The sequence below is a fragment of the Podarcis melisellensis genome, assembly GCF_964234715.1.
Source record: "Podarcis melisellensis genome assembly, chromosome: 5".
Classification (NCBI taxonomy): domain Eukaryota; kingdom Metazoa; phylum Chordata; class Lepidosauria; order Squamata; family Lacertidae; genus Podarcis; species Podarcis melisellensis.
The window spans coordinates 71,358,654-71,377,412 of NC_138537.1; the positions used below are offsets into that span (position 1 = coordinate 71,358,654).

The following is an 18,759-nucleotide window of genomic DNA, read 5'->3' on the forward strand; positions in this document are numbered from 1 at the left end:
TTCATTATAGTACATAGTTCCTCAAAATACCCCACACAACCCCAAATTAAGCTTTCGTTGCCGCAGTTCCTTAATTTTCCTCTCTGAAAGAAGTCACAGAAAAAGATATTTCTTGCTTAATTAAATACTGCTAATTTTCATGAATTCGTATTGTAGTTAGAAAAAGACTCCCAGAAGAGTTCTCTCTCATGTGTGATTTCCCTTTGCAATCAGGCAGACTCACCCTGCTGCGAGAAGAGGGTGCTGCAAAAAGAAAAAGAAAGAAAGAAATGTAATAGTTTGATGAATTTCTAATGTCTGTTGCCATTATCGTGAGTTAGGAAAGTGATTTGCTTAAATTAGATATTATGAAATTGATAATGCTTTTGGATAAACAAAGCAACATTATTCCATTTTCAGATAAAGGAATTTCATACACACAGAGAGAATCTTGATGTATTCATTCAAAATTTTCTAGTTAAACAAACCTCACTTTACAGAATGCACAATCCATTTCATTAATTTTTTTCTTCAAACACTTAACCCTCAAATCCCAAGCAGTAGATCACCAGCATTTATTTGCATATGTCTTGCCTTATTGAGAGGGCTCAGGATCACTTAAATGCATGGAATAGTGGCAGGAGAACTCCTGAATTTCCCCTTTTAAAGATGCCCCACTTGCAGCAAGAGCAACATTTATTGGAAGAAAATGGAGGGGTCAGATGCATGCAGAAGTTGAAATGATATTTATTGTTGCTACTACTGCTTTTTATTATTGATTATATCTGTAACGTTTTTATTGAAATTGTTTTAATGTATTTTAGTTCTGTCTTTACATACTACTTTGAGATTTACTTGTAATGGTAAGCAGTATAAAAATATATTAAAAATAGGTAATTATACTAATTTATAAAACTACTTCTGCAAGTTAGAATCCATGGAAAAGTATTTCTGAGGCCAGTTCCTTTATCTGCCCCATGATCAAACTATGAAGAGGAATTTCACATCAGAGTTTGTCATTTGATAAAAGGAACTGGACTAGGAATCCATCATCATCTTTGAGGCCAATTTATTTTACTTTATTTTAGGAATGTATTTAGTGCACCATCAACTATAAGTTCTCAGGGCAGTTTTCAAACATAAAATTAACATAGGGCAGGGGGTTTCAACCAGTGAGCCATGCCCTCTTGCATCTCTGCCTCCCAAAGGCTTGCACAGCCATTTGCTGTAGCAGCCCTGGCTGCAAGCTCCTCAAGCTGCTTCCCAGGTCCCTGTGGGGCAGTGTGAGGAGGCACTTCTCTTTGGGGCAGGGGGAGCAGCCCGGAGACCAGGGTGGCAGCAGTGGCTGCCTGGAGGACTCGCAAGGAAAAGGGAGGAGAGGAGGCTGAGGGAACACTCCACAAGGGAGGCTGTTCAAAAGGTGAGAGGCTGCCAGCTCTGCAGGTGAGAGGTGACATAACTGGGCTCCTGAGCCCCACAGGGATGCTGCTGAAAGAATGTAGTTGGTCAAGGGAGCTGTGGACTCAAAAAAGTTGAAAACCTCTGCCTATAGTAATCTAATTCTCCATATGCAGGAGAAACCAGATTGTGCTTTCTGCCACATTTATTATACTTCATTCAGCAATAACTGCTCTGTGGGCCATGGGGTTTGAATGACACAGGGTCATTCAAGGGAGAGAAGAGACAGGGTGTGAGTAGGGATGGGCTTAAAAATAAATAAATCTCAGTGTTGAGCTAATTCCTATCTTGCTATTGATGAGAAATGGATTATTACACCCCCCACCCCACCCCATTCTGCTAAAAATCTGAGCAAATCTCACATATTATATGCATATTATATGCACTGACACTCCAGGTTTTCTAAGGTAACTAGCGCTCAAGACATTCTGGCATCTGAGGTGGACAACAAAGTGGCACCTCCCCTCCCTGCTAGAGAAGAAAGGGATAGGGAAGAGCCACATCAGGAACAGGGGAGGAAGAAAAATTGACATCAGGATCTGCTGCCCCGGTGGATCCTGCCACCTGAGGCAGTCACCTCACCTTGCTGTGGGCTGGCCCTGGCCAGCGCATAAACAGATAATACAATTGGTCTGCCCTGGTTGTCTGCCAATGGGCATTTTGCAGCCATCTGTTGCATGTATTGTAATGTACCCAATGGACAAGATCTTTGCTTGAGAACCATATAAATGTTCAACTTTGCTTTGAATTTCTTGCTGTCCTTCAGAGATGAAGATTCTCAAGATTCAAACAGTAGGATGGTTACACTGGAGATATGATATATGCATTCCAGCTATGTGTTCAAGAAGACCAGTGTGAGCATGAGTACTCTTCTTATTGCCCCCTTTTTATCTTTCCCTATAGAATCTGGTTGTCTTGGATCCTCTTACTGTGAAGGAAGACAAAATAAGGCCATCGCTAGAAAAGCGTTTAGAAGGAATTATCAGTGGTGCTGCTTTGTTAGCAGATTCTTCTTGCACACGTGATATTCACCGTGAGCGCATTATCACGGAGTGCAATGCTATTCGCCAAGCCCTCCAAGATCTTCTTTCAGAGTACATGAATAATGTAAGTGAATGTTTTACTCTACCCACTCTTGCTGTTTGTCACTGTTTTCTGCACTGCTGCTTATATGAAGGTAGTCCAATAGTTATTGGTGTCTACTGAGTAGTACTTTGAAAATAAATCTTAGTCAAAGTTTTCTGAAAGGTATTTATATACTGCTGATTTTCAGAATAATACTTAATATGTTGTATATGTACAAAGTCGACCTTAACCCACAGTGCTCTATGGTGCCATTTTTGCAAAAGTCAACAGAAAAGGAGATGGTAAGTAATTTATTTTTTTTAGCCTTCTTGTTTTCTCAGAACATTAGAAATAAGATATCTGTGATTATTATTCTGTAAACATTTTCCTGGTACATGTGCTTACTTTTAAAAATAGCAGTATGTCATGAGTGATCTTAAGGGGCCAGTGTTCAGTAGCGGAAAGTCTTAGATTCACAAATCTGAAACATTTATAATGTATTCTGAAAAGACAATGCTTAGATGTTGGAGGTAGACTTTTGATTGAACCAATACTATAGTGGATGTTACTGGCAGTAAAGAGATAAAACAAATACCAGCAACAATACTCTGTTCCAATTATTAACCTGTGCCTGATCCAGGGGATAATTGGACATGTGCAGAACAGTGTAAAATATCCATTTTTCAGGATGTGAGAACTATATATATGAGAAATGGAGACTCCAAATATTTCATGCACCTTTTCTAGGCAAGCAGTTTTGTTTATTTCTTAACATAGTCACATCCTTTTAGAGAGAGTAGATGAATTGTGCAAGGTTAAGGGGACCCTGTGGGTTCATTGTATGTGATGTAAGTATAGAACCCCCCTCACTGTTGTTCATTCCCAGTTATCAGAAAATTCAGGTCTCTCATATTCCCATGTTTCTGTAACCTAGTTTAATGTAATTTACCCATACTTCTATTTTGAATGATGCCTGGAGTATTATTTGAATAAATGAAGTTCTGCTGTCAGTTCCTTTGTCTTTGAAGTAGCTGGTATATGAAAAGCTTAGAACATAATACATATGAAATAAATAAAAAATATGAATCCCTATCACAGAAGAAGGCTGCCTGAATCAAACAAGAAGCTACACTTTGCATTTGTGCTGCAATTTTTCATTACATTTCATTATAATGACTTGCTGAGCATTGTAGCTGCTTAAAATTTGATTGCCAGGAGCCACTGAGCGATCAAATTTTCAGGAGCTGCCATGCACCCAGGATTCATTTGCATTAGCCCTAGGATGTTCTTCTAAGTCAGAATTAATGGTCTAGACTTGAAGTATTAAGAGTAGATGCTAAAATCTGCAAAACAAAATAGACTCTAAGAACACAAAGCTCTATGAAAATGCTTTAAAACAGTGCCTAAATTGAGACATGCTGTATCCATAGATGTATAGTGGAGAGAATCCAAAATTAGAAATGCATACCATGGGCTGACAATAAGAAGAGACAATAGCATCAGATTAAGGGATACAAGGCTGCCTTCCAACAGTTCTCTTAGGGCTCATTTAATCTCCTCTTGTCTCATGGCTGTACAGTTTTATTACACAACATGATTCCTAGCAGAAAATATATACAGTAATATTGAAGATAAATGCACAAGGTGAACAAACAGACTGGATCCTGCTATTGAAACGGGGATGCTGAGCTTTACATGTTTCAGTTTAATATTACAGCTGTCAACTATGATACTCTGTGTGCCAGGGATCTCAAACACCTTTCTCACATTGAGAGGTGGGTAGTGAGCTGCCTGGAATTACTAGTCAGAGTAAGTCCTCTATTATCCTATATTACATCAAGAATAGGCTCTAAGGTGGATTATGATATTTTTTCCTGTTCTATTTTATAATTCTCTCTCCATCTGCGTGTCCTGGGTGCAGAAGGCAATGACCCTATAGTTAAAAAGATGATACCCACTCTAGGTATCATGATTAAAGATTTGTTGTATTTTATTCTTATTGCTTTGAAGAATTTGAAGGATCCATTTGCTTATAAAATGCATGATCCCAGCAAAAATATATTTTGATTTAGAGAAACAAAAGCTTCCAAATGAGCTTAACGTTGTGGGGATCACAGTTATTCATTGTGACAAGCTTTTCAAGTAAAATTGAAGAGTAGAAATGTTTGAATGACTTCCAGGTCTTCCTGAATTATTTAATCTTTGATGATGGAGATTTCTGCACTGCTGTGACATTCTCATTACAGGGGGGTTTGCAAACAAAGATTGAGATTATGGTTGTGTAGTTTGGAAGTTGATATATTCTACAGAAAATGGGCGGAAAACAAATTAACTCTGTGTGACAATGCCAACAAAGTGGTGGAGGTTATATACAAAAACTGAGGCTATGACTACAGTATTATTATTATTATTAATTTTTATCTTGTCCTTCATCATATGGTTAGCGTAAGTTAAAAGCAAACCTAAATCAATTAACAATAAATACAAAAATAAAAATGTAAACAACAGATAAAACAACCATAGAATCAAGTACAAAACAACACGAAGCTAAACACAGTTCCTTGTTACAGCAACATACCTATACTAGCATTGTGAAGAGGACCAGGCAAACTGAGAGGTCTTAACATGTTGCTGAAATGTCAGTATTGTCTGTTCTGGTTGACCTTATTGGAGGTAGGCATTCTAACTGGGGTGCCACCATGACAAATGTTCACACACATTCAAAAACCAAAACAAAAAAAATTCCTTCCAGTAGCACCTTAAAGACCAACTAAGTTAGTTCTTGGTATGAGCTTTCGTGTGCATGCACACTTCTTCAGATACTGGAAGGAATTTTTTTTGTTTTGACTATGGCAGACCAACACGGCTACCTATCTGTATTCAAAAACCAGGTTTCCTAAACCTGCTTTTCTCTTCTAGAGGTTTCTGTTCTGGTAAATAATGTGGGAGATCCCTAAGTTGCTATTTTTTTTTTAGCCAGGAGAACTGGAGAAAGACGATTAAAGATTTTTCTTACTTAAGTCCTGTTCTTCATTAAATGTTTCTGAGCCAGCAATTTCAGCATTAATCGGATACTTATTTGAGGAATCCACTAGAATAATATAGAGTGATGCACAGCTCATGGATCTTGAGAGGATGATTCAGTACAATAGTCAGTAATTCATATTTGGTATACTTGACAGCACCCAAAATATATTAGTCTGCTGAAGACCATTTTTTCCCAGGAAGCCTTCAACAAAATGGTATTTTCCCTCCCTCCAAGGTAGAATAAATCCTTGATTATGGTAATAACCTAGCACTGCAAATAAATATTGGAAGTGTTCACTGACTAAACAGCTACCACACTTTTTAATTCATGAGAAGGAATTTTCCTTAGGTAAATCAAAAATTACTGTAAATAAGTCCATTGCAAGTAGAAAAGAATTTAATGTATTTAACATGGCTTGCTTTTTTAAATGCGTTAAAAATATGGCAAAGGTCATTCTATTGTTCAAATTAATGGTTGCAGAAACTATATTTAATTTTCATATCTCATTGCTAGTTCTGCCAGGAATTTGCCCTAGAGCATTTCAGGATTTTTAAGGGTGAATGGGAAAGAGGAGGAACTGGGATTTTTTTAATCTGTAGCTTCTGCACAAACTGTAGCTTCCAGATCCAAGTGCAAGGGAAGCCCCACATAGAGTGCATTGCAGTAATCCAGTCTTGACCTGACCAAAGCATGCATGTCACGGCCACCCAGGACGGGTCCCAGCTCACAAGAGACCTCACTCCGTTGCAGTTTATTTACAGGAAAAGTTTATTGAAGATTTCTGCTTCTCGTACAGTTCAGCATCGTGGCCGTACGTCTGTCACGTTAGACCGCTGAAGTCCCCTCTGACTCCTCCCCTCTTCCACACCAACTTAATAGCCTGGCTCTAGACCACCTCTTCCTCTCCTTTCTTTTCCGCAGGGTCTTCCTGCCCCCCTGGGTTCCCTCTCTCCGTGACTCGCCTGAGGCTGAATCCTCTGCCGCCTCTTCCCCCCTCCTTCTGGCTTTAGGGCCGGGCTCCTCCCCTGAGCTCTCTCCACTTCCGCGCGCCTCTACGTTTGAACTTGGCGCGCGTACGTTGCTGCTGACCTTTCTTTCGACCGCTACACCACCCCTTGTTCTGCTCTCCACCCTTTCCGGCTGAACACCTTGCTCCAACCCCCTTTCTCTGTTCTCTCCTAATCCTGCTCCCTCCGAGAGGCTGACGACTCCACCCCCTTTACTCCGTTCCGGCTGAGACGCCTCTTGCTGCGTCTGTCTTCCACTGGGCTCCTCTCCGCTTCTCCCTTCTCCTCCCTTTTGCTTGATTAAGGTAACCCCCTTTTGAGAATCCTCTGACTCGCTGCTCAGACTCGTGGATTCCCTCAGAATTCCGTCATCTTCTTCCTCATCCTTCTGCCCCTCCTCCCACTCGCTCTCCGTCTCCTCTGTCATCTCCTCCTCTCTCCCAGAAACCCTGACATCCATCCCCCCCTCGAAGCCCCCCCTTCCCCCCTCCCGCTCGCCGGGTGCAGGTTGAGGAAAACGTGGTTCTTCCGGGGTCGGTTCAGGATACAAGTTGTCCACTTCAACGTTCTCCTCTGTCATCTCCGTATATGTGTGTTCGAACTCGGGTTCCCCACCCACAGACCTCACAGTCTCTTCCTCCATCACTGCTTCTCCTGGCGCTGCCTGCCAAGGACCTACCATCCATCTCTGACTCCATGCCTCCCTTGGCTGATCCACCCACCAACAAGGGCCTGTCTCCTCCCCCCCCAGTCTCGGATCCCTGGTCGGGCTTGTTTTGGGCGTATGGCCCTCGGGTGAGGAGAAACCCTCGAACGTGCTGTCTGACAAAGTGGGCGTGAAAAGCCAATCATCAAAATACTCCTCGGGCATGGGCTTGTGCGGAAAAAGTGCATGGAACTCCTCCTTCAACAGGGGTTCGTCCAACGCGTAACCCGGCACCCAGCTATTGGCAGAGGCCGGAGTGCCTTCCCTGGCTAGAAAATATTCAACTCCCTCCTCCCCCCATCTCGAGTCCAGTATCTCTGTGACCTCGTTAAGAGGTTCTGGTCTTGGCGATTCCCCCCCCTCAGGCGCCCTCCTACGTGGCTCTGGGAGTGCTCCTGACTCTTGAAACCTGTGTGGGGTTTTGTAGGGAGTGAGCACCGACCTATGAAAGACCGGGTGCACCCTGGAACCCTCCGGAAGGGCTAGACGAAAAGCCACCGGATTGATCTTAGCCTCAACTTGATATGGCCCTAGCTGCCTGTGTCCTAACTTCTTCTTGGCCAATGACCTGGCCGGCATCGCGTGGGCTGCTAACCACACCCAGTCCCCAATCTGGATGTCCTCTCCCGCCCTCCTGTGCTTATCGGCCTGCACCTTATACGCCTGTTTTGCCAGCTCCAAATGTCTCCGCAGCTCCTCGTGCACCTCTTGCAACTCCGCTGCAAACTGGTCGGCATCTTGAGGCCCCCCCCCTCCTGGTGCCGCAAATCTCGGGAAGGTTCTGGGATGACGGCCATTGTTCGCGAAGAAAGGCGTCACCCCGGTGGATGCGTGTTTCGTGTTGTTGTAGGCGAATTCAGCCATCGGCAGATAGTCCACCCACGCCGCAGGTCGCTGGTTGGCGTAGCACCGCAGGTACTGCTGCATGATCGCGTTGACCCTCTCCGCTTGACCGTTGGTTTGTGGATGTCTCGCCGATGTCAGGTTGATTTTGACGTGCAAGATGCCCAGAAGCTTTCGCCAGAAAGTGGAAACAAACTGGCGCCCCCTGTCGGACAAGACGGACTGCGGAAGTCCATGCACTCTGAAGACGTGATCGATGAAGAGCTTTGCGGTCTGTTCTGCCGTCGCCACCTTGGCACAAGGGATGAAATGCGCCATCTTGGTGAACAAGTCCACCACCACTAACACCGCCGTCTTACCTCTGGAGCTGGGCAGGTCCGTAACAAAGTCCAACGCTACCCTCTCCCACGGTTGCTGCGGTGTCTCCAGCGGTTCTAGCAATCCCGCCTGCTTCTGGTGCACTGGTTTGGACCTCTGGCAGATATCACACCTGGCGACGTAGTCCGCCACCTCTCCTCTCATCTGGGGCCACCAAAAGTCTCTAGACACCAACTCCATCGTCTTCTCTTTGCCGAAATGGCCTGCACTAGGGGCGTCATGCAATTGTTGCAGAACCTTGGCCCGAAGATCGTCGGTGGGCACGTAAAGGGCACCCTTACGAGTCAAAAGTCCATCTTGCAATTGGAACTCATCGTTGTCTCGCGACCCTCCGCGTAGCTCCTCCATCTTGGACTGTGCAAACTGATCCCTTTGCAACGCGCGTCGCACCGCGTCCAGGTCGACTGCGATGGTAGCGCACGTCCACGCCTGCGGTGCGAAAATGTGCTTTGCTGCGATTGGAGCTGCTTCCTCCAAGTATTGCGGCTTTCGGGACAGCGCGTCTGCAATAACATTGGAGTCTCCTGGGACGTATTCTATTTTGAAGTCGAAATCCGCAAAGAACTCCGCCCAGCGCATGTGTCGCTGGGTCTGTAACTTAGCCGTCCGCCAATACTCTAAGTTCTTGTGATCCGTGCGGACTTGCACTGTGTGCTTGGCTCCTATTAAGAAGTGTCGCCACGCTTTGAAAGCTGCATGAATGGCCAACAACTCCCTGTCCCATATGGTATAATTGCGCTCCGTCTTGCTGAGCTTCCGGGAGTAGAACGCACCCGGTCTCCAGTTGCCTTGTGAATCCTCTTGCAAAAGAACGGCCCCAACCGCTCTGTCTGACGCATCGGTCTCTACCCGCATGGGTCTGCCGGGATTCACGTGGAGCAGCTGCTCTTCGGAGGCGAAAAGACCTTTAAGCGTCCGGAAGGACCGCTCCGCTTGTTCGGTCCAGACGAACTTCTTCTTCTTGGAACTGAGGGTGTCAGTGATAGCCGCCGTCGCGTTCGCAAAACCTTTAATAAACTTGCGGTAAAAATTGGCAAAGCCGATGAACCTCTGGACCTCTTTCCGATTTCGAGGGCTTTTCCAGTCCAACAGCGCTTGAACCTTAGCCCTGTCCATGGCCAGTCCCTCGTCGGACAACTTGTAGCCAAGGAAATCAACCTCTCTGACATCAAACTGGCATTTTTCCAACTTGGCGTACAGCCTGTGGTCCTTCAGCCTCTGCAGGACCTCCCTCACGTCCTTATCGTGATCCTCCGGCGATTCCGAGAAAATCAGGATATCGTCGAGAAAGCAGACACACTTCTTGTAGAGGAGACCTGCTAGCACGTGGTGCATAAATGCTTGAAAAACGTGGCTGCCATTTTGGAGACCGAAAGGCATGACTCTGTATTCGTATGTGCCCAGAGGGGTGAACATGGCGGTCTTCCACTCATCTCCTTTCCGGATGCGGATGAGATTGTAAGCTCCACGTAGGTCCAGCTTGGTGAAAATCTTGCCCCTCCTGACGGTCGCTAAAAGGTCGTCAATCTTGGGCATGGGGAAAGCTTTGGGCTTAGTCAAGCTGTTTATGAACCTGTAATCCACTATAAGCCTTTTTTGGGGCGTGTTTTTCTTCTTCACAAAGAACACAGGGCTGCCACCCGCTGCTTTAGATTCCTGGATGAAACCTCGCTTGAGGTTATGGTCTATGAACTCCCGAAGCTCTTGCATCTCGTCTTCCGACATGGAGTACAGCTTGGCAGCAGGCAGTTGCGCCCCTGGCACTAAATCAATCGCGCAGTCGTAAGGTCTGTGAGGCGGCAACTTGTCAGCTTCCTTCTCACAGAAAACCTCCAAGAAGTCCTGGTACTTGTGAGGCACTGTTTGCACCATACCCAGATGCAACTGCTGCTCGGCTTCTCCTCCCTGATCGGTCTGAAAGCAATGCTGAGCACAATACGATGAACAAAAGGTGATCTGCCGCTGGTACCACGCAACCGCGGGACTGTGCCTCTCCAGCCAACTCATGCCTAACACGATGGGTGTGTCCGATAAGTGGGTGACATTGAAACTAATAAGTTCTCGATGGTTGCCAATCTGCATCATCATGGGAGGGGTTTGCTGCACCACTTGCCCCCCCAGCAACTTCCTGCCGTCTACCGTGACCACGTTTAGAGGCGTCGTTGCAGGCAGGAGCGCCATGTTGTGCTGCTTAACGAACTGCAGTCCCACGAAGTCGGCGTTGCTTCCCGAATCGATCGTTATTGGAACCTCGAGGAGTCTCCCATCAGGCAACTGGAGCGTTGCTGTGAGCAGAACTGCCGGTCTGGGAGGCAAAGGGTCCACGCTCTGCAGTGATGCTGGGGGCTTGTCTACAGATCCGCCTGGCTGAGCCCCAGTAGCTCTGCTTCCAGCCAGGCACTGTCGTTTCCCTGAAGCTGCTCCCCTGGTTGCACCTCTGCTGTTACAGTTGCCAGTGCTGCAGTGTGCTTCTGGAGCCTCTGGGGGCACTCTTTCGCCATATGGTGCGCACTGTCACAGATGTAACACTTCCTGGTTCCTCTAGGAGGCTTCGCTTTGGCTGCACCAGGGACAGGGCTCTGGGATGGCTTCTGAGCCCTAGCACCACCAATCTCCATTGGCTCCTCGCTGTCCTTCCCCATTGGCGAGGGGTGCGCACGGCTGAAATCCCTGTGCACAAAAGGGAGAGTCCTCGCTTGCGCACGCGCTTGGGGCCCGTCCTCCTCGTGCCACGGACGTCCCTCATGTCGAATTCCAATAGCTAAAGCCCGTTGCACCACGTCTTCTAGGGTCTGGGGTCTGTCCCCCCTAGCGATCTCATCCTTGATGGGGGGGCTCAATCCCTCCCAAAAAAGATCTCTGACCGGCTTACTGTCCTTTGGCCAATCTAAGGCGGTGAGCAATGCAAAAAATTTAGAGTGGTATTGGCGCACAGTCGCTTTCCCCTGCCTCAGCCCGTGCATTTGACGGCGCGCAATGTCCACATCCACAGAGGATTGAAAACAAGAATCCATCGCTTTGATGAACGCAGTTGAATTGCGACGGGCCGGTCCATCTTCGCGCCACAGATTGCGTAGCCAAGCCCTGGCCTCCCCATGCAGGTGCGAAACAATGAACCCCACTTTCTCCTCCTCATCTTTAAAATCGTGACGGAGTAAATGCAGTGCATATACGACGTCCGCTCTGAAATTGGGATAGTCTTGCAAGTTGCCATTAAAATGCGGAACCAGGGCACCCCCCCTCCGTCCAAGCGCAATGCCCTCCGCTCTGGAACCTGGGGCCCCCGCCCTGTCCGCGTGTTCCCACCTTGCCTGCAAATCCTGGCACGTCTTCTCCAAGTCGTCATTCTTCTTCTGCGAAGCAATGACTGCCGATGTGAGAGCGGTAACCTGATCCCGCAGTGCAACCAGCTGCTCCTCAGCGCTCATGGCTGCTCCCGTTCGTGAGCTTCGCAAAAAAAAATTTTTTGCTTTCAGAGAGGGGACTTACTGTCACGGCCACCCAGGACGGGTCCCAGCTCACAAGAGACCTCACTCCGTTGCAGTTTATTTACAGGAAAAGTTTATTGAAGATTTCTGCTTCTCGTACAGTTCAGCATCGTGGCCGTACGTCTGTCACGTTAGACCGCTGAAGTCCCCTCTGACTCCTCCCCTCTTCCACACCAACTTAATAGCCTGGCTCTAGACCACCTCTTCCTCTCCTTTCTTTTCCGCAGGGTCTTCCTGCCCCCCTGGGTTCCCTCTCTCCGTGACTCGCCTGAGGCTGAATCCTCTGCCGCCTCTTCCCCCCTCCTTCTGGCTTTAGGGCCGGGCTCCTCCCCTGAGCTCTCTCCACTTCCGCGCGCCTCTACGTTTGAACTTGGCGCGCGTACGTTGCTGCTGACCTTTCTTTCGACCGCTACACCACCCCTTGTTCTGCTCTCCACCCTTTCCGGCTGAACACCTTGCTCCAACCCCCTTTCTCTGTTCTCTCCTAATCCTGCTCCCTCCGAGAGGCTGACGACTCCACCCCCTTTACTCCGTTCCGGCTGAGACGCCTCTTGCTGCGTCTGTCTTCCACTGGGCTCCTCTCCGCTTCTCCCTTCTCCTCCCTTTTGCTTGATTAAGGTAACCCCCTTTTGAGAATCCTCTGACTCGCTGCTCAGACTCGTGGATTCCCTCAGAATTCCGTCATCTTCTTCCTCATCCTTCTGCCCCTCCTCCCACTCGCTCTCCGTCTCCTCTGTCATCTCCTCCTCTCTCCCAGAAACCCTGACAATGCACTACTGTGCCCAGGATTTCCTGGTTCAGGAATGGCAAAAGCTGTTGAACCAGTCACAGTTAGTAACAGTACAATCTAGGTATTAAGTCTTTGATCGTACCTTTACTGTGGGTTCTGTTTGCCTCCCCGTGGTGTTTAACTTAGGACCTTTCTAAAGAAACTGCTGTTGCTTCCAAGCATTATTGTTTGAGATAGAAAGGAGTTAATATAATGCATTTTTCAAATATATGTACAGATTTTCTCAAAAGCAACTAAAAATAAATGTATTTTTCTCGAAAAGCATGCGGAATAAATTATCAGTGTCATTAGGTCTTGAATTTTTAAGAAAACAACAGAAAAGTTGTTCAGCTTTTGTCTGCCTTTGCAAATGCTTCTGAAACTTCTTAAGTACTTTAGTAAACTTTGTATATTCCTGCCTCAAATCAGTGGAGCATTATATTTCTCTAGTATTTGACTAGCAAAATCCTGACTTCTTTGTCACTGGTTCTTTGCTCCCTTTTGGAACACATTTTAAGTATAAATCGTATTCTAATAAGTGTAATTTCATAAATCAGTTTTGATGATCTGTTCAGAAGAATAAATAGGAATGCTTATTGCTGAGTTACTTATATATGTAATTTTAAAGTAATTTTTAGCATAACTTTAGGAACTCAATATATCTGCTGCTGCATTTTGAACATAGCTGCTTGCTAAAGAAATATCTACTAGTAATAACATCAACACTATAAAATAGGAGCCTATAACATAGGATCTAATCATGAGATCCTGCCCCTTGGCTTTGAACTTTGCCAATACAAGTTTCGCTAGCCTATTAACACAGAAGTCAAGAGATGTATGAAACTTGTTAACAGAACAGTTGACAGCACCAAGTGTTCGTGCTTAATGTGGTTTGTCTCTTCCTGTGCAGCATGGTTTAATCAATCAGCAATCTACACATTAAATCAATTAATGAAATAGTAAATTAATGACACTAATTAATTAGTTAAAGCTTTCAGCCCTGTTATTAAACCACTTTGAGATTTTGCTGTTTAAAGAACTGGAGAAAGAAGGCAATGTTTTGATTCAGCAGAATGAGATCTTCCTTATGAGCAGGTATTGTTAACAGTGATTAAATCCACATCTGGATCTGAGCATACCTACTTGGAGCCTTGGCTATGAGGCTCCCTCTCCTCCCTCTTTATCTTAGTGGACTTGTGAAACAGGACAATTGTTTAGCAATCGTAACAAGGAGTGAAAATTCCAATTAACTAGTAAAAATACAAAGTAAGCAGTTTTGATCTCCTTGAAATTATTGGGTGCTTGAGTTTCCTTTTATGATCTGAGAATTATGCCCAAAGTGAGACTGGCTTAATTTCTGATAACAGATTTATTAATTTTAGATTTTTATATATACACTCTCCCGTTGCTTGGTCCCTGCTCCTGCCAACCCAGCAGTTCGAAAGCACGTCAGAATACAAGTAGATAAATAGGTACTGCTCCTGCAGGAAGGTGAACGGTGTTTCCGTGCGCTGCTCTGGTTCGCCAGAAGCAGCTTAGTCATGCTGGCCACATGACCCGGAAGCTGTATACCGGCTCACTCGGCCTATAGAGCGAGATGAGCGCGCAACCCCAGAGTCGTTCATGACTGGACCTAATGGTCAGGGGTCCCTTTACCCTTTACCTTTACCTAAGGCACATTTTTAGAAGCATTTTTTAAGTCAGTCTCTATAGGCATGTAAACATACAACAGCATTTAAAGTGTTTTTTATACCACCCTGCATAATTTTTATTTCAAGGCAGTTTAAAACAGAATAACAAGATATGCAATTAAATGCAACATTAAATCTCCATTAAAACAGCAGAGTAAATGCTTCATTTCCATGTTTTCAATACTTGAAATAAAAAACTATTAAAATGCCTGAGAAAATAAGTGTGACAAAGTGGGTGCCAGGCAAGCTTCCTCTGGATGGGATACCACAGATAAGATGAGAAAGCCCTCTCCTTTGTTGCCACTTCCTTGACCTCTGGTGGTGGGAACATTCTGAGAAGGGCCTCAGTGAAAAATATGGATGCTTGGGCACAGTGCTTTTTTTCTTCTAAAAAAATGTTTAGGGGTACTCTCATTTTGGCTCAAGAAATCACCATTTTATAGTTCAAATTGGTAAAAAATTGCCCCAGAGAAAATGCACTGCTTGGGCAGGCTTGCAGAATAACTATCAAAAGAACAAAAGGGTTATTTTTCAGAAGAGACCATAGACACCTCTTTGGAGGTTAGACAGGGTGAAAATTGAGGAAGTATATTTTTTCTGATATTTGGGAGTGGTGCTTTCTCAGACAGAAACCTGTACACAACATGTAGAGTTTATTTTACTTTAGAGCTAAGGGTGCACCAGCATTAGAACTATATAAAGGAAACTCGTTCCTTAGCTTCTCAAAGTGTGGTCTGCAGAGAAACGAAGTCCCTTGGATATAGTTAAAAACAAAGTTATATAATTGTGGCTATTACTGCCCTATCAGTCCCTTCTGATTTATGCATTGGCTGTAACAACAATTCAAACTGTGGCATATGCGATGCTGCTAAACATTTGGCTAAGGAAAAATATCTGTCATGAACAATCACGCTTGGAATGCATTTGTTTGTTCCATAGTGGTGAAATTAGGCTTCTTTTGAACTATATGCAGAGTTTGGGGGTGGAGCTCACTAAAAAGCATTAGAAGCAGGAATTGTCTGATCTGATGTATCTCTTCAGATGGGCAGAACAATTGAACTGGTGCCTTAAAAAGTTCCATTATTTAATAATTTCGCTTACATTCATATTGTACTACCTTGTAAGGATTTGAAGAAACCCAGTGAGGGGATGGTGTTTATTAAAGCCTAGTTAAATGTGATGCTCTCAATTGTCCCAGAAGGAAGGTTTACCAATATGCTGTATTCTGAATATACCTGTACTTGTGGTACTTGAGTACCAGGTTGGAGTCATAGAATCACAGAATTGTGGAGTTGGAAGGGACTCCAAGGGTCATCTAGTCCAATCCCCGGCAATGCAGGAATCTCATCTAAAGTATCCTTCTATATATATATTATTGTATATTGTTCTTTGTATGATGCCTTGAACAATTTGGGACAGATTTTGTGGACAGGTGTGGAGAGGTTTGATTATAAGCCTGCGGTTTCTCTATTGGGTGGAAATGATACAACAGTGAAGTATATTCATTTTCTATCTGCAGTAATTGATGAGATGAGAAAATTTGTAACGGGAGAATGCTGTGTCCTGTCAGTGAGATTCAGAATCTAAAATTTGTTTTATACTCTTATTCATTTAGTATTTACATAATTTTATTAAGATTTGCATAAATATATTTAATTTCATTTTAACATTTTTTAAAAAACAAGTATGTTGTGATCTGCCTGACAGCTTTTGAAGCAGATTTCAAGGCACTGCAGCCTGACTAAGAAATGTGACTGGAATTTCCCTGTCTTTGTGAGCAGAGGGCAAAAATTCATGAGACACAGCACTTCTCAGTTCTGTAACAATTTCAGGTTGATAGGCCTTATGACCTGCATAAGGCTCCCTGCTTCATTCAGGTACAGAAAGCAGCACAGAATATTGTGTTCATCAGGTTTACTTTGGGCATTAAGCTGGATGTCCTGTTGACAGATGGGAATGGGTTTTTTTATTTCATCAATGTTGGCTGGGTATGGTCATATTTTTTATCTTCCTTGAGGTATTTGTTAGGGAAACACATACAATTTTGATTTGGCTCTTAACTATCACAACTTTGGCAGAAAAAAATGTATGCAGGGGGCCTTCCAAGGGTGGGCAGGTACCTGTGGCTATGGGCATGGTAGGGCAGGGTAGAGAGACTGGCAGCACCAGAAAAAAATTGGGGGGGGGGGACACAGAAAGGGCTAAATATATTTCTAGGTGGGCTGGTTGTGTGCCACATATTAAGAAAGCTGAAAGAAAAATAACAGTTTATCTTAATGAAAGGAGTCCAGTAATAACAGGGGGGTGAGCTTCTGATTTAGGTCTGCCATGTCATCCATGGGTAAAGACCACCCAACAGAGTTTGAGCAACTGCAGGAAAAGAGACCTACCTGTAGCTGAACAATATGCCCAACATAGGACAGAAAGTTCAAGTGCGAACACTTAGATAATCCAAGGCATAGAAGTGGCATGAAAAGCCAGGCCAGTGAGTTGGGTGGGTAGGATGGCCTTCATCCCCCTTTTCTTAATTAGAATTATGTTGCATAATGCTTAAATTTATAATCCAAGAATAGTGTACATTTCTTTCTTGCTGATCACAGTTGGGTTCAGAAGTGAACAAATAGCCAGTATTGATTTCTCAGCATGGATGAAATATGTTCCTGATGAGCTTTTCTAGTTAAAATCCTGCCTGCAGTATTTTGAGCAAATAGCAGCTTCAAGGGCAATACAGTGCACAAGAGTCAGCCTCAGCTGACATACTAGCCTAAGCTGGTAGAAAGCAGGTACTGAATTTTGACTTGCCACCACCATCCTGATTGGATGACATTTTAAAAAGCTCTCATTGATTGCTGGGTCATCAAGAAGCTGACCTAGAGTTTGTCCATGACAGACTGAAAAAGATTTTCTACAATACTGGTGGCGGGGTGTGTGTGTGGGAGAATAGCTTTATATAATAGAGGCTGATAGCGGTGGCTTGTGCTAAAACTAATTTGTGGATAAAATGTATTTCAAATAACAAGGCAAAACTAGAAGAGAGTGGTTCAAGTTGAAAGTGGACACAAACATTTGAATGGTATGGACTGGTGAAGCGCGTTTTATCCTTCCACTTCCACTTCATAATACTATCAATATATCATCTACTGATTGATCCTCCATCCCCTAAGTGTGTTTTCCATGCATAGATACATAAAAAATCTACTGGTATCAATGGGAGATTGATTGACAGCCTCACTTAAAAACAAAGTATGTTGATCTACAAATGCACAGTCTTGTGCATGTGGCTTCTGAGTTGAATGAATACTTGGATAGGGAGTTGAGGTTGTGCCCACTGGCCTGCCCCAACCTACACACATTCTTCACCTTTTCTGCACCAATGCTATGCATGCACCAGCAGTACACACACAGGCTCTCTCTGTGCAATCTGTTTTTTTCATTTTTAAAGGTACATAAAACATATGCATTGCCTACATATGTATGTACAGGTTATGAATATATAGACTCTGTGTAAAACAGACAATGAGTACATTGAGACCAATGTGCAGGGGCAGTGGGTGTCAAAGAATTTAACTTTAATAGGTCTTCTATTTCGAAAGACCATTCTATTTTCGTTCCTAATTTTCTTTGCTTTAGAGAAAAGCTCATTCTCTCTATATATACAGTATTACTTGTTTGGAGCTTCTAACTTCTTGGTTGCCAAGGAGAGTCAGCAGAATAGCAGTGCAGGGTTCTAACCTCCAGCACTCAAATGGATCAAGTAAAAGGAAACTCTGCATCTCTCTTCATGTAAAATGCACCGTGTTCCAATTTCCGTTCAGAAAACAAGCTCATGCTGTCTAATTGATTGCAGTAATATTAGGTCTAGTCTAGATCAGCACTTAATTTTTGTGATTATTTCCTCCGATAAAGTATTTTGTGCCACTATGCAGATTGCTGCTTCTTGACTCTTCTCCTTCTCTTCCTCGCTTTTTCAGGGAAGGATGTAGGAGCAAAGAAGCACCATTCTATTTCACAGGTTCTGAGGTCCAGAGGCAGAGAGGTGGGGCCCTGATGCTGCGAGGCAGAGCAATGTGGGGTGGAAAGGGCTTGAGTGGCCTGGATGCAACAGCTCTGATTCCAAGCACGACAAAACAAAAAACTGTCTGGGCGATGACTCTGCATGCTCCGCTCCTTGCATCCCACTGCCCCCAAACACATATGAACCTCCTTCCATTCTGCTGCTCCTGCCATGGAGGGGAAGGAGGGGGGAAGCAGCCCCAGAGCGATGGCAGTGGCCGATGGCATTGTGGCTCTGACCACAGAAGAATATTATTGGGGGTGCAACACACCTGATACCCCCTAAAGTTGGTG

General features: G+C 44.6%; 1 protein-coding gene across 13 annotated transcripts in view; it reads left to right on the forward strand.

Annotated features, from left to right (window-relative positions):
• CTNNA3 (catenin alpha 3) overlaps positions 1-18,759 on the forward strand; it is a 564,841-nt gene that overhangs the window by 109,745 nt on the left and 436,337 nt on the right. For all 13 annotated transcript variants that reach the window (XR_014168802.1, XR_014168803.1, XM_081913569.1 and 10 more), the window contains one exon: positions 2,341-2,544. Coding sequence is in view for 11 of the 13 variants with exons in the window: in XM_081913569.1 (XP_081769695.1) it covers positions 2,341-2,544 (204 nt within the window). In the remaining 2 variants the exon portion in view is untranslated. The remainder of the gene's footprint in view (positions 1-2,340; positions 2,545-18,759) is intronic.